The sequence below is a fragment of the Anguilla rostrata genome, chromosome 16, assembly GCF_018555375.3.
Source record: "Anguilla rostrata isolate EN2019 chromosome 16, ASM1855537v3, whole genome shotgun sequence".
In the NCBI taxonomy this organism is placed as follows: domain Eukaryota; kingdom Metazoa; phylum Chordata; class Actinopteri; order Anguilliformes; family Anguillidae; genus Anguilla; species Anguilla rostrata.
The window spans coordinates 18,037,165-18,062,428 of record NC_057948.1 but is presented as its reverse complement, the minus strand read 5'-3'; the positions used below and the strand labels follow the sequence as shown (position 1 = coordinate 18,062,428).

The 25,264-nt window shown below is 46.3% G+C and overlaps 2 protein-coding genes across 12 annotated transcripts in view; one reads left to right on the top strand and one right to left on the bottom strand.

The window, feature by feature from the left end:
• Positions 1–11,438: 11,438 nt before the first annotated feature.
• Positions 11,439–15,732, bottom strand: senp8 (SUMO peptidase family member, NEDD8 specific). 4 transcript variants are annotated; one of them, XM_064313349.1, is made up of 2 exons: positions 15,522–15,732; positions 11,439–14,250 (listed from the first exon to the last, which is right to left on the bottom strand). In XM_064313349.1, the coding sequence occupies exons 1-2, from the start codon at positions 15,543–15,545 to the stop codon at positions 13,612–13,614; spliced, it is 663 nt and encodes a 220-aa protein (XP_064169419.1). In that variant the 5' UTR covers positions 15,546–15,732; the 3' UTR covers positions 11,439–13,611. The 4 variants fall into 4 exon arrangements, with proteins under 4 accessions (XP_064169419.1, XP_064169417.1, XP_064169420.1 ...); XM_064313347.1 differs by having other exon boundaries at positions 11,439–14,313; positions 15,522–15,730; XM_064313350.1 differs by having other exon boundaries at positions 11,439–14,362; positions 15,522–15,729.
• Positions 15,733–15,836: 104 nt separating this feature from the next.
• The window catches only part of LOC135242311 (unconventional myosin-IXAa-like), a 160,404-nt gene continuing 150,976 nt past the window's right edge, over positions 15,837–25,264 (top strand). For 6 of the 8 annotated variants that reach the window (XM_064313334.1, XM_064313331.1, XM_064313333.1 and 3 more), the window contains exon 1: positions 15,837–16,233. The gene's annotated coding sequence lies outside the window, so the exon portion shown is untranslated. The remainder of the gene's footprint in view (positions 16,234–25,264) is intronic. The other 2 variants (XM_064313332.1, XM_064313329.1) reach the window with 1 other exon arrangement.

Here is a 25,264-nt window from a genome sequence, read left to right as displayed (position 1 = left end):
TGTAATGCCTTTATCACTCCGCCCAGAGGCTGCAGCTGTGCAAGGGCTGCCCTTACGTATGGGCCTGTGAGGTGTGCTGAGATCTGCCTGTGGAAAACGACCAAGACACGGCAGTGATGATATTTTTTGTGTATTTGTTTATTTATAGTGCAGGAGGGTTTGTTTCTTCAAAGGGTTTTTGGAACCGTAGTTTGGCAAGAGGAACATGATGCATACAAATACCGGAATGGCCTTAGAAACCTTCAGTTTACCTAATTTTGTTTTCTCAGTCACTCTTTTGATGTTTTTTTATAGATTGTAAAGGGATTGCATTTTGCCACTGGCTTTCCGATGCATAGCCAAAATGTGTTGTGCATTAAAACTCTGCTTCGTTCTGGACTGGAGCGGGAGGTGTGTGAAAAGCCCATTTCAGCACCAGGGCCGGAGCTGTTGATGAGGGGATGAGGGAAGTTCTGAAGTTGCTGGAAGCGGCCCTCTCCCCCAGCGGATATCGGCCTGACCTAACGCGAACCACACGTTATCCGCAGGGAACGCTGGCGTTTCAGACCGAATTATGCCTTTCACAGGCAGAGAGCCCACAGGCTTCCACTGGGCTACAAACATCAGGAGCCCTCCTGAGTCTCATTTAATCTGCAACCTGCAGCCCCCTAATTGCGTCTCAGACAATGGCTCATGAGCACCACCTGTGGCGGCTGCAGGGAAGGTGAAGTAGTATGATGGATTTTATGTTGTAGTTAGCAATGCATCACACTGCAGATCTGTGCGCTTAATAGATAAGCTTTATTAATAATGTTTTTTGCATGTATGTTGGCAATTGGCAATGCTCCCTCTATGTGTGTAAGTGACCATTTGAAACTTGTTTTGATGACAATATGGCTTTTGTCTATTTAGTTAAATATACTCTCAGGATTGGGGGACTCAACACTGTTCTTCATGCTCAAAAAATATACGTCAAACAGGTGTTTTTAGCAAAAAGATACTGGAGTGGAAATTTAAAGCACACTATTGTCTCATATGAAGTTCCTCCCCACACCTTTTTAAAAATTACACAATAGTTACTTTTCTTTCATCAGCATTTTCAGCAATTCACTCCATCTCCAGATCTCACCTCTGGGATTTTGGCTCTTGGGTCAGAGCAGAGTGTCAACAGGAGTCTCATGACAGCAAGGTGAAATATCAAAACAATCATGTAATGTCACATTTCTTAGCAAGTACAGTAAATACTGTTCCTTTGTCAAATAATTCATTTCTCCGGGGTTCACTGGTCTAATGACATGTACACCTCAGCCTTTCAACAGTGCACACCTCAACATTTCAGATTACACTTTTTAAAATGATTCAAATGAAGTCATAACTGTATGTACTAAAATATCATATTTTACTCATATTATCACCAAGTCCTTTTTGTGTACTTTCTTTGATTCAGTATCTATGCATGTACACCAGCGGCCAATCCAAAAACTACATAAAAGTTTAATAGCAGCATCTTTATAATACATAAAACCAGCAGCCTGGGAGAATATGTGCTTCTGACATGGTACACTTCAAGGCAGACCATGGCGCCATCTTCCCAAATGGTTTCCTTTTGGGATTTTTTCAGTCATAACATTTATGCCAAGTAGGATTACTGCATTTCCAGGATATGCATTTTCCCCCTTCCTCCCTGCATTTTTTTATTTTTATTTTGGTGGACTCCAAAGACAAGCAGTGTGATGATGATTCATAGCCAGGGAAGCATTGCCACAGCTGGGCTCCAGCTGTCTGTGTTTACACGCTGCAACATTAAGCATCCGGGCCCTGAACTAAGGAAACTGCGCCACCCATCTATGGACGAGCGTTCAACATGAGACAGTAAGATTTCCAATTGATTGACACCATTTTGTTTCTCGGGAATTTCTCTTGTTTCTTTAAATCTGTGGTTTAAGTGTGTTCAGCTCTTAGCACTCTGGTGCCGGGTTATGAAAACTTAATTTAGCAGATCAGCAGCAGTGAAGCTCTGGGCCTGGATGGCTGGCATGCCTCAGAGTAATGGTTAACAGTTTTCATCTCCGCTTTTCTTTTGTAATATCTCTCTGTTGGTTGACTCACTGCAAATCATTGCTTTAAAACATATCAGATATAAGGAACCAGCACATGTTAATGAGACATGACCTAGACCTTCCATACTTACACTAGTAGTGATGGGCTCTCAACAGTAAAATAAAGGAGGGGTTGCAGTCAGGGAGTCACATATAGCCTGTGTGTATGATTCTGTAACTCCACTCATTTGTGGTTAAATTAAGTCTTATTTTCCTAGTACTACTGCTTAGAGCGTAGAATAACAATGTAATGCTTCTCCTCTATCCCTTCTGTAATGCGGCTGAGCTTCTGTATATTGCGCCCCTCTCTGTTGTCCGCCTCGATAAACAGACTCCTGTGATGTTGAAAATGGGACAAATCTCGACAAGCCCTGTGCCTGGAAACGGCGTAAATTCTCATGCCCCGCTGAGAGAGGCCAAGGCCTGCCCCAGAGCCGCGAGCGTCCCAGCAGGCAGGGAGCTTCTGGGTGCAGATTGGAAAGGAAGTGCCCTGTAAGGTCTGGATCTTCATGCCAGGATGAATTCACCTCTCCCCCATGCTCAACACATCATGTCCCCTGATCCCGTCACTGTGGTTTGGCTTTGGTTTCTTTCACGTCCACATGGGGTCCTTCTGGCCCACCGTAACTCTGACTGTTCCAGCATCATCACAACCACGAGTCCTCTCTCGCCCTCTAGCTCTCTCGCTCTCTCTCTTGCTCTCTGATAAACCTTGTAATTACAGAAAAATTGGGACTAATTTAACATTGATTTCCTTTTGTTTCCTAGCAATAATATCAAGTTGGACTGTCTGGGCTGGTTGGTGATGTGGCTCCAGCCAGCTGAGCCCTGTTAGTGGTGGATTGCCTCCAGGATTCATCCAACAACCAAATGGTGAGAAAGCACCCAGTCTTCAGCGAGTGGGAAAATAAACTAAATCAGGGCACCAAAGCACAAAAATTAGGAGTTTAAAGCTGACCAAAGTCAAAGTCAGCATTGGATGTGCTCCTCAAAACTTTGCATAGGGCAGCTCTAATTTGCATTTAGATGTGTTTATACTGGGAGATGGAGAGTAGTGTTGTTGTTACGTTTAAAAAATTGACTGGTGTCATGTGATTCCTGCATGAATCCACACCGCAAACACAGGAGCTACAGAGAAAGTGCATTAGGGTCCCGCTCGCGTTGAGGCCACAGTGGGCCAGACGTGCTCTGCGCTTGTGACTGCAGGCGTGGGCAGCACGGGACAAGCACAGCAGTGTTTGAACCTCCTGCTCTTAGGGTGTGGGGGAGCAGTGGGGATCCAGACACAGGCAGCTTGTGGAAAGACGCAACCCCTGCTGGAGCGAGCTGTCTAATGCTTAATCTGTGTGGCCCACAGACCCACACCTGTATACTCGGATATCTGTGCAGAGGGAGTGATCAATGGCATACATTTTTACAGCAGTCTTTAAACAGCGGAACCCTCCGTGCTAAAGGCTATCTATATCTCTAAATTAGGCAAGACTGGGGTTTGCAAAAAAAAAAAAAAAACCTTCCATCAAATACATGGCCTCTTCTTACTTACCTTACATTAATAGGATATTTCCAGGGCCTTAAGGCCAGTGGCACTCCTACACAAAGAGTCTTACCTTTGCATTCATACCCAGGGTCTGCCTGTGAATCAAAGCAGGAAGTCGTAACATTGTTTATTCACTGCACAGTCAAATAAGCTCAAGGATACTAAAAGATTGGTTTTAAGCTTATAAAAGTTAATGGTTACTGTATCAATAAATGGCTTTTTTGCATTAGCTTTCTTTTCTCGCTTTCCTTATGACAACGGAGGCCCAAAAGACAGGGGATTAGCAGTCTTTTTGGGCCTCCATTGGGCATAAGTTAAGGCTTTTTGTAACGCTGTTGATGTGGTGGGACATGTAGATCATTTCAGTGTGTGTCTAGGGGGGAGTGGGTTTTGCATTCCTCTCACAAAAAAGGGGCCAACCCTCCTTCAAACAGATAATGTGAAACACCTGAGATCCTACAGATGGAGAGGGGGTGCTCCCAGAGAGGAGCCATTACCCCCAGCACCCCAATGCTAACAGGAAGGATTGCCTCAGTTTTGATTGGGGGATTGTGAAATTAGTGCCACAAATGGATCTGAGGTCCAGCAGCGGGCTCTGAGAATTTGCTGCAGAGGGTTCATAAGTTTGGTTGCTGGTATGGGCTGCAGGGAGGGGGGTGGGGGGGAGAGCCCCGGGGGGTAAATGATGATGTGCCAGGGGCAAATTTTCATTGGCCAATTCTGCTCTGTCAGACAGAACTGGAGAACATCCATCACTTCGTTTTTTAGCAAAACTCATAAACACTGAGGGGGGTGAGGGCATTAAGGGACCACTGTAGCTTGGGGATCTGGGGCTGAAGTTGTTTTATGATGGTTGAGACGGCAAATGAAACTAGCCCACTTCGTGCTTTTTCTTCTCGGGTGGCATTCCCCATTTTCTGCCGAAAAATATATCAGCCGAATGTGAAAACGCAACACATTTTCGTTTTGTGCATTTTATAGCGTCTTGGACAACGCGTGTTGTTAGTTACATTTGCTGCCAAAAGCAGGACTGATCTGTAATGCTTTATTTGGGCAATAACATTAATGAGGCGGACACTCCGAGTGAATTACTGGCGTTTCATGCAGACGGGCGCTGATTGCTGGGCAAAGTAGCTGGAGGGGTGGCAGGACTCCAGGTGCTGTAAATCCTGAGACAACAAGCTCTTAGTGCCCGAGGCCCGCTGCTCTCCGGCGGTGTCGAGTGTGCGGATGGTGGTGCGGTGACTGCCGGAGCAGTGTCTCTAAGTCTTCAGAGATCACGACAAGCAAGTCCTGAATCTCCTGAGCTGGAGATCGGTCCCCGGCTGTGGACCTTAATACACCTGCCTCATTAAAAGCCAATGAGGATTAATACACCACATCAAAGACTGTGGACCGGGAACAACAGTATACATCTCCTTTACAATGCCAAGCTGCTGCAATGGAGGCTCATCCTGGATCAAACGCTCGTTGATAGATTCAAGGAGAGACCTGTTTACCTTCTGAAGCGCTGTCTTTCCCCTGGGCAGCTCTGTTTATGGAAAAAGTCCACCTACCTGTCTGATGGCTGGCAGTCATCGTATTAATGATGGGAGGTGATGACAGGGACAGTGTGGAGAGCAATGGCTCATGCCACTGATGAGCAGGCTTATTCCAGGGCCTCTGAAGGCCTCACTGATACACCATAGCTGCTGCCTGAAACAGCTGTGCTGTAAATAACATATAACGCACATGTGCCATACGGCATACAGTACATATTCAAACCTGCAGAATATAGAAAAGTTGTGAAATTGCATAGCTAAAAAAAGAGTATGTTTTGTCATTACTTTTTTCTATATTTTTCAGTGGTGTCTTCATGATTTACATCATGAAGGAAGACTGTGGTCCATCAAATTTCAAGTTGTGACAACAAATTAACTGAGCACCTGGTATACATAGTGACGAGGTGCCAAACATGATTGCCACAGTTCGCTATTATTATTCTTTTATTATTATTAAAAGGCTCTGTGAAGCACTTGTTGCAGCAAAGGGTTATGTTTTGTATGTCGAACAAACGTAGACAGAAGGAAGGCCTCTGGTGAAATATGCTGCCCATGTGAAAATATAACATCTGATGTTTTAACACAATTTTATATTTAAAACGCATGGTTTAGCACTAAATTAGGAGGTGCATGCCATATCTAGATATACTTTTTGATAAGATATATTCAGACAAAAATAAAATTCTGCTCCCATTTGGAGTGGCCATGGCCATATCAAAGCAATGGAATCCCATGATGCATCTCAGCTGTTCTTTGCAGATGCTCCGTATTTACTTTCTCACTTCGCAGACCGCAAGTGAATGCTGTTTGTGTGCATGGCCTGATAATCGTAAGCCAATGGCAGATAATCCCCGTCGTGCATGCCCATGTGCTGCCCAGGCTTGATGGGGAGGCTGGGGATGTGGGTGGACGGCTGAGTCAGGGAACCAGGGCCCCATGCGTTATGGATTACCCCCCTGGGTGCAGTTAGGCTCATTGTAAGGAGCTGACGTAAGTGCCCTGCTGCTACAGTGGAAGCAGGCACCTTCAGGATGCCTCCGCCCACAGCTGCTCGGGGAACACACGCAGAAAGGTGAGAGCACATTCTGTTCAGGGGAGCCCATTTTCTAAGGTGCACCGAAACATCCACTTCTGATTAGCGCCCCAGCGTTCACAATTGGATTTGTCATCCAGTGGACCATAGCAGGTTGACCGCAGAGAGAAAAGCAACTGGCAATTTTTGTTTGTTTCTGAGGATGTGATGGACTGCAATTCATTAAATTACTAAATACAGATGATACATTTTTCTGCTCAATATTATTGTGCTGTGTGCAAAATATTTTTACACTGATGCTTCACTGATTGCATTGATTGATTGATGGGATGTATTGAATGTGCTGTCTGGAGTGGGTACACGCTTGGTATCCTTGTGTGATAGCTCTCTGGATGTGCTGTGATGGCCTGCCTATCAGTCCTCTGGTTATTTGTGGAATTGAATGCCAGAGAGGAATATTGCTCTGTCCTGTAATGCTGTACATCTGATACTGCTCTCTGTAGGCGTGAGGATGCCTGGGGCATTCTGGGAGTTTATGGCTCTGACCCTGGTAATTTGAGGTGTTTGCCGCCTGGAGAATGTCACCTTCACTGTGCTGGAGGCCTTTGTTTTATCAGTTCTGTTTTTTATGTGTTGTTTCCTTGTTGACGTGGTAATCTCCCCTCGGCCCGTGTTTGTGACTCCCTCTGGAATACGGGCTGCCAGCCTCTTTCGGTGAGTGCTACAGATGGAAGAACAGCGTTACTCACTGGGGCTACAGATGGAAGAACAGCGTTACTCACTGGGGCTACAGATGGAAGAACAGCGTTACTCACTGGGGCTACAGATGGAAGAACAGCGTTACTCACTGGGGCTACAGATGGAAGAACAGCGTTACTCACTGGGGCTACGGGGGGAAGAACAGCGTTACTCACTGGGGCTACGGGGGGAAGAACAGCGTTACTCACTGGGGCTACGGGGGGAAGAACCGTGTTCCTCACTGGGGCTACGGGGGGAAGAACAGCGTTCACTCTACTGGGGACTACGGGGGGGGAAGAACAGCGTTACTCACTGGGGCTACGGGGGGAAGAACAGCGTTACTCACTGGGGCTAGGGCTGGGGGAAGAACAGCGTTACTCACTGGGGCTACAGGGGGAAGAACCGTGTTCCTCACTCGGGCTACGGGGGGAAGAACAGTGTTCCTCACTGGGGCTACGGGGAAGAACCGTGTTACTCACTGGGGCTATGGGGGGAAGAACAGCGTTACTCACTGGGGCTAGGGGGGAAGAACGTGTTCTCACTAGGGGGACTTACTGGGGGGGGAAGAACCGTGTTCCTCACTGGGGCTACGGGGGGAAGAACCGTGTTCCCCTCTGCTTTTGTTCTCCCCTCCCCCACGCAGGCCTTTGGTGATGGAGAGGATAATAGGATGGTAGGGAGAGGAGAATAGCATTACTTTTGACCTGTTAAGTCCAGGCTGAGCGGTTGACTGGCTGACTGGCATCATGAACTCCAGTCTCGCCCCCTGGGGTCAGAGCTGGATTTGGCTGAGTCTTTGTTCCCCCTTATCTGTCACCCAAGCAGAGCAGGTGTTTCTATTCCCCCTGTAAATCCGCTTTGAGGGGCGTAAAGCCGACAATTATGGAGGGAAAAACAAAGGCACCCGCTAACCCCCCCCCCCCCCTCTCCAGTAATTACTAAATGGGATTTGGCTGGGTTTTTCTTCACTTTTAACAGGCACACTTAACAGGCACTGCTCAGTTTTCTGTAAATGAAACATGCCATTTAAATTTTCTGCTGGCTCTGAATTACAAACATATTGGTTTATTGCCATAAAGATGTTCTCATAGCACAAGAGAAAAAAGGCCCAAATGTATTTGGTTGATCAGTATGCCTTTAAATCTGTGGCCGAATTCATCCACGGCTTCAGAAAGACTAAAAGCAGAACCAAACAGTGGGGACCTTTGCCTGTAAGGTGCCCTGAGTAGAGTTAAGTGGCCCCTTCGGCTTTCATTTATGGCCTCTGTCAGACTGGAAATGCTCTGTGCAGTAGCTGGGTCCTGGTGACCTTTGACCCTGTGCACCACTGGGCCATTGCACAGTGGATCAAGAGCATACACACACCTCATGTACTCAGTATTTTCTTGACAACCCAGAAGTAGCAGGGTTATTTTACAGGGTCTTGACCTGGTCATCTAAATCCAGAACTGGGAAACTGATCTTTAAATAGTGAACAAAGAACTAATTTGTGCAGAAAGGAGCCTTTGTTATTGAAGGGGTGCTAATTGGGAAGATTGTGTAGCTCTTTAGCATCACTGGGGTAGGGCCGCAACTATGAATTCTCAGGCACAGGACAAAACATATTGGGAACCCCCTCCAATATATTTTGTAACAGATTACCATCCTTGGCCCCTTTGGCCCGGGACAAAGTGCTCCTGTTGTCCCACCACCAAAACCCCCTCATCTGCAGCCATACTCTACAGGGCTTAGATTTTTTTGTAGGGAGGGGGGACCATTGCTGCAAGGTTGCGCTGCTATTTAAATCATCTGCATGGATTGGTCTGCTGGCTGATCTCAGCTGCTCCACATACTGTGAAGGTGTGACTCCGTGCAGCAGCTGTGCAGAAATGCAGCTTCGCTGTGCCTCTGGTACAGTATGCTCCAATCAGGTCCTATGTGTTAATTTGCGACAGGAACCATTGAAGAAGGACAATTGAAGTTCTTATCAGTTGGTGTGGAGAGTGAGTGCATTCTGGGAGAATGGGGTGATGACAGGTCGGCTTTCACGACTATAACTGGGCCGTTCTCAGGCGGGCATCGCCATAAATACTCACCTCTTGTAAGCGGCCACATTTCACCCTGCTGGAGATATAGCTCTGCCGTCAGACCCTTTGGTAGCGGGCCACTGCCCCCTCTGCCCTCCATCAGCGCCTGCAATCAAAGCCGCTCGTCACCGTGAGCCAAACTGTATCGCTCATGACTCCCACGAGTCACTCCAGCTTAGTCATAGACCCTGAAGAGCTGCCAGACACACTTTACTCATTAGTGAACGTCTGTTTAGCTCTTTGTTTGGATCCTGTGGGCAGTAACCATGTTGAATCTTATCAACTCAGCGCAGCAATCATCCTTCGAACCCGGTTCATTAGTGAATGCCCCATAGGGGCTGTCTCATGGTGTCAATCAACCATGCAAACCGGCAATCATGTGTAAGTAATATTCCAGTGCGAGGGCAGATTTCAGTGCACCATGTTGTGGGAAAGCAGTGACCGATCCTTTATTGCCCCAGGTCCTTCAGCTTAGGGTATCTGAAACAGTAATTCTACACATTCACTCATGTCTGGCCCGTATTTATTTTTGTGCTTCTTCTTTAAGGGTCTGATTCCTCTAACCAAACGGAGGCATCTACTGGGTTTGTATGGTTTCCGCTTGTCTTGCCTTCTAAGCATGCCCCTCAAGCCAATTTCCTACAATGCAGGGAATTTACCCTTTCCAAAACATGGTGACCGGGAAAAAAGGAAAATGGGCAAGGAAGAAAGTAATGTTCTACAGATTTGGCCCGTTTAAATATGGTCCTGATAAGTGCTGGGTGTAATTGAGAAAGCTGATATTATGCTGTGTAGGGGATCGGGCAAAGACATGGCCACCTCACTCCGTGAGCCTTGAACAGAGCTGGAGCCAGGCTGCTTCCCCTGAAACCCAAACAGGGAGGCGAATCGGCGGGGCTTGGGCCTGGTCTACCCGGTCTGTCTCGTGGGGCCTCGTAGATAAGCAGCCGAAACACACTGACACAGACCACCACCACGAGAGAACTGGGGGGCTGTCTCCCCCAAAAGTTCTAACTATTCACTCTGACGGTGGTTCATGTGCAGCTCATCATTTTTATGTGACGGCATTCAGATAAAGGGATATATGCTTTACTGTAGGGGGCAGAAAGATTTGACTGCCTCTTTAAAGATGATTTCTACCAAACCGCATTGAACTGTGAATTGAGTAACACTCTGCAATGAATTGTTTCCAGGCATTATTCCCCACAGTTCAGTGCGGTCACAAATATACAAATACTTGCATTCTGAGTGTACATACTCTGTCTCCCTATACACAGAGTTGGGCAGCCTTTCAGGCAGTCAGTAAGCATGTAAAACAGAGCATTTGTTTCGGCTCAACAAGTAATAGAAATTGCTTTCCTCTGGCCAGGAAGGGCAGGGTGCTGAATGTATTAATTGTCCGTATGACAGTAGAATATTTGTTTCTAAATTGGTACCATAAAAAATGATCTAAGAGTGTGGGAGACAAAAGAAGTTATTTTTCAAAGGGTTTTGCCCTGGTACTTCATCTGTAAAGAGAAGGAAGTACAGCTTTAATTAAATTCTCAATTATACATGCTTTCATTGGCCCAGAGGGGGAAAACTTCTGGAACGCTTTTTTTCCCCCCAAGATGAATGGCGGAATGAGAACTTGATTAATGCAATGTGATATGCTGCATAAAGTAAAGACTGGTGTGCGAAAGAAACCAAAAAAAAAACCTTGGAAGTAAATGAATACTAAAATGAATAATTCAGTTGTAAAGTTAATTAACCCACAACTCTACCAGGAAGACTCCTCCTCGGCCTCCGTTCCCTATAGTCTCACTTCCTCTCAGTAGACCTGCATGCCTTCCTCTTCACTGCGATAGCTTTCAAAAACTGATGAAAAGAATTCCCCAAGTTCAAAATGGCCCCCAGAAACTGTGTGCATCCTGTGAATGTGAGCACAGTGCAGGGAAAAGTGTTCGCAAAGCCTGCCGCTTCCAGACACGATTCAGGGCACAGGTCTACTGCATGCATTACTGCAGCCCTGAGCCGCGTTTCGAACGCACTCCTCGCTGTAAGCACGCGCTCCACCACACCCCAGCTGCTCTACTGCCCTGCAGAACCTCTCATATCTGCAGCAGCCGCGATGGGTTTGATGGACTTGATTATCTTGCACTAGTATGTTACTGTCCAGTGCTCAGCAGCTGGATGTTAGTGGTTCAATACTATCACAGCACACTGTTTACACTGATAAATAGGTGCCAGGATGCACACTGCATTTCAACACTGAAAAGGAGTTTGATGAATGACCCACGCTTAACGAGGCACTAACAGCAGCAGGGAATCGTGCTGTAGGCATTTATTCTGCAAATATACTGCATTAAATGCATTAACAATAACTAGTGAACAATGACATTTTTCACACTTCAATAAACCCATCAGACGATCATGCGTCCAGTCAAGACCAGATCAGTTCTTCCATTCATTGGTTTAATTAGATTTAATGTGAGAAGATTGCTAACAAATGCTAGGCTGTCAGGAAGAAAGCAAGCAGATTGCCCCGATATGTCAGAGGAACTGGGCATTTATGCCTAGTATAATATAAACATATTGATATGATTTCACACCTTCCTTTACCCCAAAATGAATTCATGACCTGTATTTAACTATTTAACGATTTAACCTTACCCCTTCAACACCCCAATGTGGACACACAATTGGACTGCCTTACAGAATCTTCAGATTAAACAGACCTGTGATGTGCATAATGACGCTGGACCCCCCTGCTCTTTGAAAGGGAACATACATAACCAGCAGCTTAAATGAGCGTGAGCATGCGCAGAACTTCTGTGGCCCTGGCCCTACGAGGATAAAAACAAGGACTTCAAAAGGTACTGACCGGGGATGAAACAATCCACGCTGCTCTGTCCAAAGCTTTTTGAAGTCTTTTGAGACGTTTTCCTGCAGACAGACATTTCTCTCTCCCAGACTCATAAAACCCATAGCTGCTGACATTTCACTCTTCAATGCAGACAGGGGCCCCAAAGGGCCTAAGGGAACCAGTATAACCATAGGCTTTGGCTTACACAGTTTTGTCTGTCCCTCACAATGGCTGTCCCTTGACAGTGATCCCCTCCCTCCCTCTCTCTCTCCCTCTCACTCTCTGACACAGGACAAGTGCGTTTTTTCCCCCTAGTCTTGGCCCCTTCTCCCTGTGGCTATTATGTAATGAAACCTGCCGTTCATTGTTTTTTGTAACAATGTCCCCCCCTGCCCCAAGCTCATTTCTCAAGACGTGTTTTCAGTCTTGTTTCTCAGTGGGCAGATACGCCTGGCTGCAGACATGATTACTCTTTCAAAAACATGTTGTTCAGGCAAGTTTCACAGAGCTGGACAATCTACCACTCACTCACTGTTTATATGAACATGTTCAGAATGTACACTGCCACATTATTACTATATTAAGAGGATCATCCATTTTTTTCCAACATAAAAAGACATTCTTTTTGTATACATTGTAATTCTTCAGAAGCAACCCTGAGCAAAAATCTTTGTAAACGTCTAACAAGTGTTATCTTAAAGCAACAGTGACGCAGCCAACAAAGAATACCAATGGCTTCCCAATGACTGCAGCAAAGTAAGCTTTTCGCCTTCATGGCTTACTGTTATTTTGCAGCTCATGGGTGACATTTTTCAAAATCCCCCATCGCTGATGCCCATTTTTTTTAGTCACACAGAAAACAGAAACTGCCAGCCTTCAGTCCCCATTGACCGAAATTCAAGTTTACTTATGATGCTATTCAGTCTTCGGTTACATTGCAGTCTCCAATGCCATGTGAAATTCCCAGTCTAAAGTGGGTAAAAATACCAACCAATTTATTCTGTTCCAAGCTGCAATTTTTTGACCATTTAAAAAAAAAGTTAATTTGTTCCATGTGCGCCTTGAGTTTTTGCCTGCTGCAACAAAATGTCCATCAATGTCCATTCCAAATGACCATCCGTCCAATTCTGCAGTGTTAATTCTGCTGTTTTTCCATTGCTTTTACTTTCAAATGTACATCAAGTTAGTTAAAATACTGCAGGTGAATTGCCTTAGATATGCAGGCACATTTACACAATGTAAATACTGTCTATATTTTACAGATTTTACACAAGGTAGCCATTTTCAGTTGTTACTGCATCTCTGAATCTAGAAAATACACTCAATTTACAACAGTCATAACATTTCACTCTAAGTACATGTGCAGTGCATGAATGAAGACTGCTGTATACAAGTAAATGAGGCACCTGTACTTTTTCGTACTCTCTGCTTTGGCACAGAATATAGCTTTTAGAAACCAGTTTTCATTCATCAGTGTTAACCAGAATCAAAAGCCATTTACAATTTTGTGATTTATATATTTGATATATATGTTATCTATGTGCGTCTTCTATGTATTATGGATACCAAATTAATACTCAAGTATGAGGCATATAGTTGATTCTTTTAAACTTGATAAATAAATATTGTGGGTAGGAAATTTAAGTTAATGAATGTGTTAAGGCGTCTCTTGTCTCTCAGGGCTCATGCTGACTGCACCGAGAAGGGGAGGTTTGGGGGTCAGAGGTCAGGAGCTGGATCTCTTGGGGGGGGGGGGGGGGGGATCCCAAGGGGTCACTGCTTGGCCAGTCTCTGGATGAGCCGACACCACTCTGCCCGCTTTTGCGTGATGTAGGTGGGGGTGATGATCTGGGTGAGGGGGTGTGGCGTGCCCTCCTGTTTGGCCAGCTGGCACAGGGCCTCCGCGTTGCAGATGACGTACATGCCGCAGTCGTAGCTGTTCTGCTGGGCGGGCGCCGGCTCCTCGCTGAAGTGCACGCTGCCCCCGGCCCCCAGGAAGGCCTCCAGCTTAGTAGCGATGCGGCGGGCGTGCAGGGAGTTGCTGCCGCTCTGCGAGTCGTAGTGGCTGAAGCGGTTCTCGTCCCGCCGGTACAGCAGCAGGCTCCAGTGGGAGCCGCCGGCCGTCTGGTGGGAGTTGTCGTTGACGGCCAGGAAGACCCAGCGGCGAGCCGCGAGCCCCAGAGGCTCCAGGAACAGGGCCAGCTCCTCCTGGCTGGAGGCGCACTTGATGAACTGCGTCACCTCCGGGCTGATGAAGCAGGCCACCTCGCCCAGGCTCTTGAAGCGCTCCGTGGCAAAGTACTCAAAGGCGAATCCAATGACCTGGTCGTTCAGCCAATGGGGGCCCTCCAACAGAGCCAGGTCTGAACATCTGAGGAGGCTATCTTGGTAACTCAGCACCACTGGATCCATCTTCAAAGACAGAGAAGCGTCTACCGGCTGAAGGATAACAGTTAGTTTCCTGATCGAATGTGCCTGTTATTTGGAGAGGATGGACTCAGCCCCTGTGCCCTCTTGTCCAAACCTGTTATTTTGTATAAATCTATTCAGTTGCCTTTCAGATCACTCTTAATAATACCTTTGTCTGCTGATCGGGGAAACCGTAAACCAACATCAGTCTCTGCATTTTTTAATTTCAGTACACGACTAATGTGATGCCTGAGAAACACAATTCAGCTCATAACATTTTTTGTGCTACAGAACAAATGTTCAGGCTTAAGGTTTTAATTTACAGATTAAGGCATTACATTATTATACTACTATACTACTTAACCTATAATGAAGAAAAAAAGCTTATAGTGTAACGGACAACCAATGTAAAACAATATGAATAAATGGTACAATTAGTTTGTCCTGAAAATGTATTTAACTATATTATTTTAACCTATTCTTTTTTTCCAATTTCTGGAATTCCAGATGAAAACAAATCACGTCACTCGAATCAGAAAATTGTATAAGTATAACTGAGCACACGGGAATTATAAAGGCACAGATCACACTTCGACCTACCAATACGTTTGCAAGTTGGTTTGTACACACGGATGTAATGAATGAACCTTTTGATTTTGTGTAGTGTCGTAGTATAACTTCATATGGGTATCACTCAGAAATGAAGCTTGAGACTGCTTCATCACAGAAATGCAATTAGATATCTTACATATTGCACGCAACGCAACTGTAAGCTAGCTACATTGCTGTGCAGCTACCCGTCATATTGTGAAAACTAGTACAATAAAGACACTCATTTAAAATATCAAGTCAGCTTCAAAATAAAAGCTAGCCAGTTTTCATGACAGTTCGCTAACTAATTCACACGAAATCCTTAAAATTAACTGCTGGCACATATTAACTAGCCAACAATCTAACGCAAGCATCACGAATATCTCCGCTCAGTTTACACACTGGCACTTCGTATTGATCGCAAGAGACGAACCTAGCATGCTAGCTGACTGGGTTAATAACCAGTCATCATAAAATATATGAGATAGGTTCCATATCGTTCGCTAACCAACGTTAGCTAGTAGCTAGCCAGCTTTCTATAGCTAGCTACTGCATTGCGTATTTGGGTAGCTAGCTGACTAGCTACCTAACATCAGAGACATCTGGCGTTAATTTTCATGGAAGTTATATATTCTGTCCCAGTGCTTGCTATGAATCCATATCAAATGGTTAACCTCTCTTACCTTGCATAAAACACATTCAATCATATAAGTCACTGCAATGGTCGTGATTCTTCATTGCAGATAGATAAACGACGAGTAACGTAAATGAGTTTTGCATAATTTTTCCACGACTGTCACGCTGTCAATATTTTGCGACAACACTGCGGGGCAGCAGTGTTTCCCACGCATTTGGGCACCACAGTTGATTTCATACACGCTCGCTTTAAATCCAACCCTGTTGAAATTCTCTGCAAAGCCCCTCCCTCGTAGTTTCCTCCCACCCCCGCAGTTTTCGCTGTAGTTCCCTCCCTTCCCGTAGTTCCCTCCCCGGGCGAGCTCGCCTGCCTTTCTCCGCCACTACACCCATGACTAGAGTAGTGAACGCGAGAGCGCGCGTTGCTCGGGCGTGAGAGACTGCACTGATTAGCAGAAAAAAGACAGTCAGCAGCGAACGTGACACGGGGAAACAGACTCACTTGTGTTATTTCTAAAAAGAGGGAAAATGGATTTCTTCTGAGTTGCATCGCAGTGAAACCCAGGATTTTGGTCATTTTACAAAGAGGAAGGCGTTTTGGAGGAATTGTACGAATACCAATCTTATTCTCTCAAGCTGCAGGATTTAAAATAGGACTTCTAAGCGCTGTATTTGTAAGCAGGCAAGAGTGCGCGCCCTCTCCATCCGAAAAGAGTAGCTCGGGAACGCGCAAAGAATTTGATTCAGGCAAGAGTAAAGGTAAGAATACCTACGATTTTTATTGATTTTCTTTAACACGGGATACTGTCTTTAGACGCATGGAAACAGTAGTTTATGTGATAAATGTATGTGTGGTGTTTCACTATCGACGGTGCGGAATTTTTGAAATTCCATTCATATGGACATAGTCTTCTGTATCTCCGTAGCAAGCTAGCCAGCTAGCTGACCAGCTCAACATAAACGTTTAGGCTACTCGCAATAGCCTAGCTAGTTACTGCATTTCCGAGAGTGCGCTTTGAGTCTCCTAGTCGAGTATGTTGCGGTCTGTGTGAAATAATTTTAAAATCGCAAAATCACTTTAATAGATCATTTTCAATCATTCATGAGCTTTTCCACAAATAAACATATTTCTCCACAATGCAAAAGGTTGAGCTTGTCATCAGTGTTCATTAAAAATAGATCAGGAGTACACATCTGTGCCCACTTTTTTAAAGTTTATTTTTTCCCCGGATGCTCTTAAGTAAAATGGGGATATTTAACAATTGATCGTCTTAAAAGAAGAAAATACAGACAACTGTGGCTGTGACGTATGTGGCTGGCTACTTTATCCTGACGAGCAGCATTCCGTATTATTACATCGGCAGAATTGATAGCTACAGTAGCAAACGAATTCAGCACGAATTAGGAATACGGCGAAGGCAATTGCAACACACGTTAGTAACATTCAGGTTCTTCGAGTAATTACTGTCCTCCCGAGAGGGGCCGAGGAACCTAAGGCATTTTGCTTGCAACATTTCTTTCGGTTTATTACGACAGCTACTTGCGCGGAGGTGCCGCGTAACTGCACTTAAATACTGTGTTGCGGTGTTTCAGGACATTGTACATTAATGACGTTTTGTTAAGAAAAAAACATCACAGGCTATTACTATCAGAGGACAAACACCAGATGAGGTGTGTTGGCGCAAGTGTCTGGTTCACTGTCTAGGATGGAGGGGGTGATGTCTGCATTTATTATTTATACGTGGTCAGTTAAGTCCCCGTCTAATGCTGTGGATGCGACGCAGTAGCCTACACATCTGATTTTTCAAAGAGATTTGTGTTCAGAATTGCTGTTTCGACAGTGCAAAATCTCAACCGTTTCATTTGTAGAGTGGCCTATATCCCCATCCCCAATTGAACTACTACGTTTTGCTTTCTCTCTCAATTGTTGATTTTGTCTTTTCCCGCTAGCATTTAGAACTGTGTGGCTGTGGAGAGTGTTGTCAAATGCGAAAGCGAATTCCCATTACGACCTCATTACATTGTGTGTGGTTCGATTCGCGTGTCGTCTGTCATTGATGGCTTCCGTAACTGGCGCACAGAACATAAGGCTATCTTGTCAGCTCGGGGGAGTTGGCATAAATCTAAACCGAGGCCTATGAACCAGGATGGAAATAACAATTTTGCAATTTGGGGCAAATGAACAGGCATCGACAACCGTAAATACATTTAACAAACAGACTCGCAGGTTACGTAGCTAGCCTCTATAGCCGTCCAGGTGACCTGCAGAACATTGTGTTACCAGGCATTGCAGGGATGCTGACGAGAAGAGCAGCCCATAAGCGGTGGTTGAGAACGAAGCGTTCTGCAGATTGAACCCAGCCCTGGTGAACGCTTAACAGAGGACCATTCCATTCCATTTCATGTGTTCACCAGAGCAGCTGAACAGCCCTGGCTGCGATGTGTCAGGAGCCTAGACAGACCTGTAGTACGGCAGTTGCAGGGCCCTTCATTCTCTTACAGCAACTGGTCTTCCTGAAGGCCTCTCCACTCAGAGATAAAAATAAATATCGCCTTTTTCTATTTTCTGCTTTCTAAGTGGATACATCATTTTGTTTCTTAATTGTTTTAGAATGGCTGCCTCTATTGGCTGTGATTTTGAAACATCAGAAACATCATGGAGGCATTGTATTCTTTTTTTTGTTTTGCTTTTGATCATTGGTCAATTCAAGTCCATTCAAATGTACGCATTGATAATACAGGCGTTTTCTGTTTTAACAAAATGAAACAAAAGCACTGTGAAGGATGTGCTTTTTTTTTGTTGGAGAAACACACCTGTAATATCAATGTGTTCATTTGAATGGATTTGAGTTTAATACAGAATCAATTTTCTTGGGCTGCATTCGGACCAACCTCAGGGTGTATATTGTATTGTTCAGGAACAATTGTTCAGTTAATTTAGAGTGCTGGAAAGAACAGGTTTGCATGAAAAATCAAAATGGAAAGAATACAGATAATACAAATGACAACGAGTTCCCTTCCCCCAGAAATGTAGTTGTAACATGCTTCCATTTTACTGTTCTGTTCATTGCCCTGTCTGGTGATCCCTACTGGCTCTGGTCTTGAGACAGTCTGACCTCAGAACACAGCAGCGAGTGACTGATGTATAAAATTAACGCACGACTTAATAATGCAAATGATATGAGGAGTAATGGACACTGGGGTTGTGATACTTCAGGCTGGATTTTTCTGCCTCAGACAGACGAAGGAGGTTGTGGGCTTTGTGGTTGTGATGATTGCCATTTTACGTCAGTGGAGGGGCAGGTGCTGCTCTCTACAACAGCTGCTGCAAAAATCTAAATGAGAACTTGTGCAGCTCATTATGGTGCAGGCAGTCACAGTGAAGAATGTGCTTTTTCTGAGAGCACACTCATTGTGTTTCAGGGTGCAAAGAGCACACAGACTTGCATGAAAACGCTTCATAGACACATCATAGATCCAGATGGACTGAAAGACTGGGGAAAGATTTAGCCTAACTGTCAATCAAATGCAATTTTTTTCACAGCACATCAGAGTAATAAATAACAAGGAAATGGGGCATGTAACGTGTATATGTGTCTTTGCATGCATAAATGTAGCTTATCCAATTTGTCAACTCATTTAAAAAAAGGAGGCTCTAACTAGCTGAATCTGAACTTATGCCTGTGTTTGAGGAGCATGTGGGTAATATTGCTATTCTTAGCCTGTGACATGAACATAGATGAGACTCTTCAGTGAAGTAGTGTGTGTGTTTGCCATAGGGGTTGTGGGAGAGGAAGATAATTCTCCCTGCAGTTTGAATGCTCAATCATAAAATATTCAGGTAGGCTAAAAATAAATGTGCCTTATCGCATCCCTCTTCTGGGTTGTTCAGTATAATTGAGCTTGTGATGGAGCCGTGGAAAAGCAGTCGCGGCGCGCCGTGCGGCTGGGACAGACGGACCGCGGGGGCGCGGGGCCCAAACTGCTAACCCACGGCCGTGAGTAACGGCCGTATAAATCTGACCAGCGCTATGGAGGATCTTGCGCAATCCAACGCGCAATAACAAGATGATGTCATTCTGTCCAGCGGTGGGGAGGATATCTACCAGCGCCTCCACTGTATGCTGGCTTGGCTAGCTGACCGCAGAAGACCCCAGACTTGGCTCTGTCAAGACATTTATAAGAGCGTTTGGAATGCTATGGTCAAGCACGGACATTTTGAGTGGAGGGAGTCGCGGACTGGCATTACGGGTACAGCACTGAAGCCGTGGACTTTTGCTGTGAAAACTGTGGCCCTCTAGAATGTTTCCATTTCGGTTAGGCTGCGCCAGGCCACAGATGCCTGTGACTTTGCCGTATGTGGAATGTGGACATTTCATTAATGTCAGATTCTCATCCATCACTGTGGCAGAACATTACTGCCCTTGAGATTGGAGATTGATGATGCTGCTGTCCTGGCAGATTAAATTACACACTCCTTTGTGTAATACTATCACTGGATGAGATCAGTCATTACATGTCAACTAATATTCTGCAGTCTGGTTTGTGGGAATAGTACATGGCATTTTCTTTCTATAATTGAATAAATCCTAGTGACCTAAATTAACTTAATAACAGAAAAGTCAATTATCTGACAATGCATGTAAGACTGTGTAATAATCCCACAGGGGTAACTGGCACTTTGAATGGTGACCAGTTGCACATCGCCATCTACTAGTTTCACCCAAAAAAATGAACGAGGCCAGCAGCCTGTAGGAAATGAGGATATCCAGAATCTATCATGACCCTTGGCTTTAGCCAATCTGTGCTGCACAAAATGTCCTACTGCTCCAGGTTCTGAGCACAATCTGTGTGCGTGTTTAGGGCATGAGTCTCATTTTTTCCTGCATTTTGTAAGTGTTGGCCCCCTGGTCTGATTGCGGGTCTGTCTGTGAGCATCACTTCTGTTACAGTGTGAGAGCAATGGGCTCTAGTTGATCTGTATTACACTCCCAAAGAGCACCACACAGACCGAATACTGCTGTGGTCTGTGGTCAGTCTCCTCTTTCTGGAGCCATTTTGGATCTTTTCTGTGTGGATCTGTATGCTATGTGCCGTGCTTTGATGTAATACTCTCCAAAGTGGTGGGAAATGCAAAGAAGTACTAATCCTCCCTGAACCTGTAAGGTTGCTTTTTCACACCCCATTTTTTTTTTTTAATCTGAGAAAGAAACATCAAATCTCTCCTTTTGGCACGGGGTTTCTTCTTCTAATCCCAAAATTCCCCTCACCTTCTGAGGTGATCTGCACTGGCTTCACGAGTGTCAGTGGTTTGATGTGTGCAACTGAAAAATCACAAAGCTCACCGCAGATGGGGAGAAATAACTTTCCGTGAACTGGAAAGCTCCTTTCAGACTAATCCTCCGATGTTTCTCCGGTTTTGCCAATAGATTTTTGGCAGCGGAGCGCTCTCTGCTAGCCACGGATAAACAACTCATAATATTTATTTAAACACGTCAACATTCACCCGAGCAGTTTATTTGTATGCATTAATCATTATCTGTTTCTCTGTAAATAATTTTAATAGAAGTTGGAGTGAGCTCTTGTGGGCTCAGTATGGCTTTGAAGGAACGTCCAGGTTTGTGAAGACTCCTCCTGGTGCTGTTTCGCCCCACCGGCCCCTGTGCTCTGATGAAATCGGGGTGTTCTGATATAAGAGCAAACTTCAAAGAAGAATGCTGCACCTGCTCATTAGTTGATTATGAATATGTATCATTTTTCAATTAGCTCTGTTGATGTTTTTTCTGATGCCTGAGCATGAGTTCTTGGATTTCTGCCCGTGCTATTCAAAGTTGAGCTGGTATTTTCTTTTTGGTGTGCATACAGCACCGTTGGATCTCATAGATGGCCTGGTTTTGGCCCATGGATGGCCCTGTTTTGAACCACGGTTCTGCACGATTTGGCCAGCAGGAAGCTTTGAACCCTGGAGAGCTGATAGGCTTTAGCGGTTTCTCTTTGCGAAAGTCCTCTCACCTGTGTCGAGTTTGGATCGCTCGGCTCCCAGTAAAGCCCTGAAAGGCCGACTGAAAAATAGTTTCCGCTCTCAGATTTTTGGGGGGGTGCCAAAAGATGGAGAACCCAGGTTTTTGAGATCTTTGGGATTCTTAAAAAAACAACCAAGCGGAACGCACCAGCATGTGCTAGAACACCGGGATCGCAGCAGTCGGTAGAATTCGGCCCGCGTGTGTCGTTTGAGGGAGGTACTGCCGGTGGCATAAATGACCATATCCTATGGATGCATGGTAGGTGAAGAAAAGCATGCATTTTTCTGCTCTCTCTATGTAGCTAAATCCACTGAGATGCAGGTAAATGGTGAAATTGTGGCCGCTCCCTTGGTGTCTGTACTTGTCTTCCTGTGCTGATTTAGTTTTCCGTTCATGGCTGCAGGCCTGCAGTCTGTGCTGGTCTGCACACAGGGCTGCTGGCCTGCAGTCTGTGCTGGTCTGCACACAGGGCTGCTGGCCTGCAGTCTGTGCTGGTCTGCACACAGGGCTGCGGCTGCAGTCTGTACTGGTCTGCACACAGGGCTGCGGCTGCAGTCTGTGCTGGTCTGCACACAGGGCTGCGGCTGCAGTCTGTGCTGGTCTGCACACAGGGCTGCTGGCCTGCAGTCTGTGCTGGTCTGCACATGGCTGCGGCTGCAGTTGAGCTGCCACGCGCTCTTCTGGCATCATCTGCTGTCTGCGTGTCTCTGCTGCAGTTGGGTGGTCTGTTCTTGGTCTGTGCTGCGGTTGGGTGATCTGCTGTTCGGTCTGTGCTGCCATAAGGAGATGTGTAGTCTGTCTGCTACAGTGAGGAGTTATGCAGCGTGTCCAGATCTCTGTTCTACCAGTTCCTGTGATGATGTCTCACTGGGAGTGAATGGCAGCTCTGCTCACAGGAAGGGGGCGGAGCTTGTCCAGCCCCTCTCGCACATTACATTACATTTATTTGGCAGATGCTTTTATCCAAAGCCACATACAAGAAGTGCATACCGAAGGTCTTTGGAACAACTACAAAACACAGGTTTGTTAAGGTACAGTACTCATTATGTAACAGTTATCCTTAGCCATGAACACATTAAGTTCAGTTCACACAGTATGTCACAGAACGCATGGCAGGCAGAGTGGCGCTAGCAGGTGTCACTCCTCCACGCGCGGCTCTGTCACCCCCCTCCCGTGCGCTTGTCTCCATCACCCCCCCTCCCGTGCGCTTGGCTCTGTCATGCCCCCCCCCGTGCTCTCACACAGCCTCCGTCCGCCCTGCCAGCTCATTAATCAGCAGAAACGGAGAACAGCTGTGACCGGACACAGGCTTCACGCTCTGCTTCTCCATCTCCAGGCCTGTGAAAGCCCTCTGTGAAGGCCTCAGAGTTGGCTCTGGAACAGTGTCTGCGTAGCACCCTACCTTCCGGGCTTTCCTGTGTGTTTTCAGCCACAGTTGAGGAGTTTTGGGGAGACATTTAGCAATCTTAGCATCCCCCATCTGTTCGTGTTTGGGACATAAAAGTGCTGTTCTCCATGTTTTCCACTCTTCTTTTCCAGTTTAGCTCCGTCGCCTTTTAAGGGGTCGTGGAATGATTTGCCATATTTTTCCACATTGTCTTGAGTGTTCTTTTCCTCCCCGTGTTTTTAAATGGAAAATGGAAAATGTCCGCTGTGTGTACCTCTGTGTCTCAACCTGGTTGTATGCAAGCGGTTTGATACAAAATTGATTGAGAGATAGATGCAGCCTACCTGTTTGCCCCAGGAGAGACCGGTCTTGGCCCTGCGTTAAGGAGTGCTGTGATTGGCTGCCCTGCCCCATGCGGGGTGTGGGGGTGAGGCCAGGCTGAGGATAACAGCTGAGGGTGACCGGGTCACGCAGCCGTGCCGCAAATAGCCGGACAAGGCCTCGCTATCTGGCCCCGCCCCACCATGTGACCGCCCCGTTAATCCCCTGTTCTTTTAGGGAGGTGGGTCCTTGAGCTGATTTTCTAAACTCCCCACCAGCACCTCTACCAAAAGAGGTGTGTGAGTAACCAGGTGTGTGTAGTTTGAGCAGACTGGCTCAGTGCAGTGCCTAAGAGGGCCTCTCACAGGCCTTTACAGTGAGGTGGGAGGAACGCGTGAAATGTTAGCATTTCAGAAATATATGTCAGCTCTGCGCAGGTGCAGTATTTCCTTGCGTGTAATTAAAGTGAAAGGTATGGCTTTTTCCATTTTTTCTGTGTCATAACACAGGAAGCAGGGGCCAGCTCTGAGCAGACGCGCTGCCACATAACTCACCAGCGTGACCCGGGCTGTTTCCTGCTGCGGTGAGCTCGCCCGTCGCTCCCTCTGCTTCCTGGCATGCCCCAGTGCACCCTGGGACGAGAATATGTGGACGGCCCCGTACAGAAGCCAGGCGATGAGAGGGTCGGTCTTAAATTGTGGCTGGGCGCTAGGCGCCTGTGATGTAGCCGCTCCCGTTGCGCTCCCGAAGCCGAACGCTCGATGGACAGTTACACGCGGATGTTTTGACGTACAAAGCCCTGGTGTTAAATCCACACGCTCGGCAGACGGCAGACGTGTTGTTGCTGGCAGTGGTGATCTTTTGTGTTGAAGTAAATGTCTGAATTGGTTTTCTCGAAGAAGGAGAACAATGAAAATAGTGACCCCTCAAAGAGAAGAGGTGGTGGTTGTGATGGAACTTCTTTGGCGGTATTTTGGCAGGTCAGACTCCTTCTACATGTGTTCCATTCCTTTTGTATTTCTGTCCTGCAGGGACCTTAAAGCAGGTATGCATAGTGGGGTGCACTCTGTGCCCATCAGAGGTGGTTAAATGGGCCCTGTTTCTGGGCTTCCATTTAGTAATGGTCTGTGTGTGACACTTTTTCTTCTCAAAGAGTAACTGTAGTTGTTGTTGCTCTGATGGAATTTACAAGTTCATCCTTCCATTAAATCATTATTTTTGGGAGAGGTAATTCGAAGCTGCAGTCCCCCCCCCCCCAGGTAACCCCCCTAACCCAACCTGATGAAGCTCTGAGACATGAAGCTTCAGGACTTTTCTGAACACGGAGAAACAGATTTGAGTCAGTGATCCCAGTTTCCGAGTGTCTGACAGGGGCTCTGGTGCGCCTTCTGGACTTTGGAGCCTGAGAGTGGAGTTTGTTCATGTTTAATTACTCTAAATATTTAAGTGCCTCTCTGCAACAACATGCGATGAGATCAGTTTGGAACAGAAGCTGAGAGAAAAAAAAGAGCCTTTCAGTCACAAAGTCCTTCGTGCCGGTGGGCAGTGTTCCCCTGACGTCACGCCGTCCGTTGAATAAGATTCTGACGGCCCGCCCGCTGTCCTGTGGTTGGTTGATGAGAAGTTTGCTGACGCCGGCGCTTTGTGTGAGTGGCAGTGTGTGATGCTGCTGCAGGAGGAGAGACGCTCTACCTAAAAAAAAATCAAATCCATTTCAAATTAGCACTGTGTAATTTTGGTTTAGAATGCAACCAGTAATTTGGCATTTTTCAAAAAGGCCGGCGTCTTTGAGGAGTCCCCTTTTGTCAGACTTCCTGGGCTTCAAAGCGGCTGAAGGGAGAGGCCGTTCGCTGGCAGCAGGGGCTCGGCCTGTAACGGGGGGCGGACAGCGCGTCCTGCTTTTGTTCCTTTTTTGGCCGTGGGACAGGTGGAAGGCAGAGGGGGGGTGGCCGATAGGGAGGAGACCGCGGCTCGGAAGGCGCCATTCTGGGGGGTCGAACGTCGCCCGTCCTGCGGACCGCGCCACGCGCCTCACCCATGTGACCGCCCTTTCTGTCTG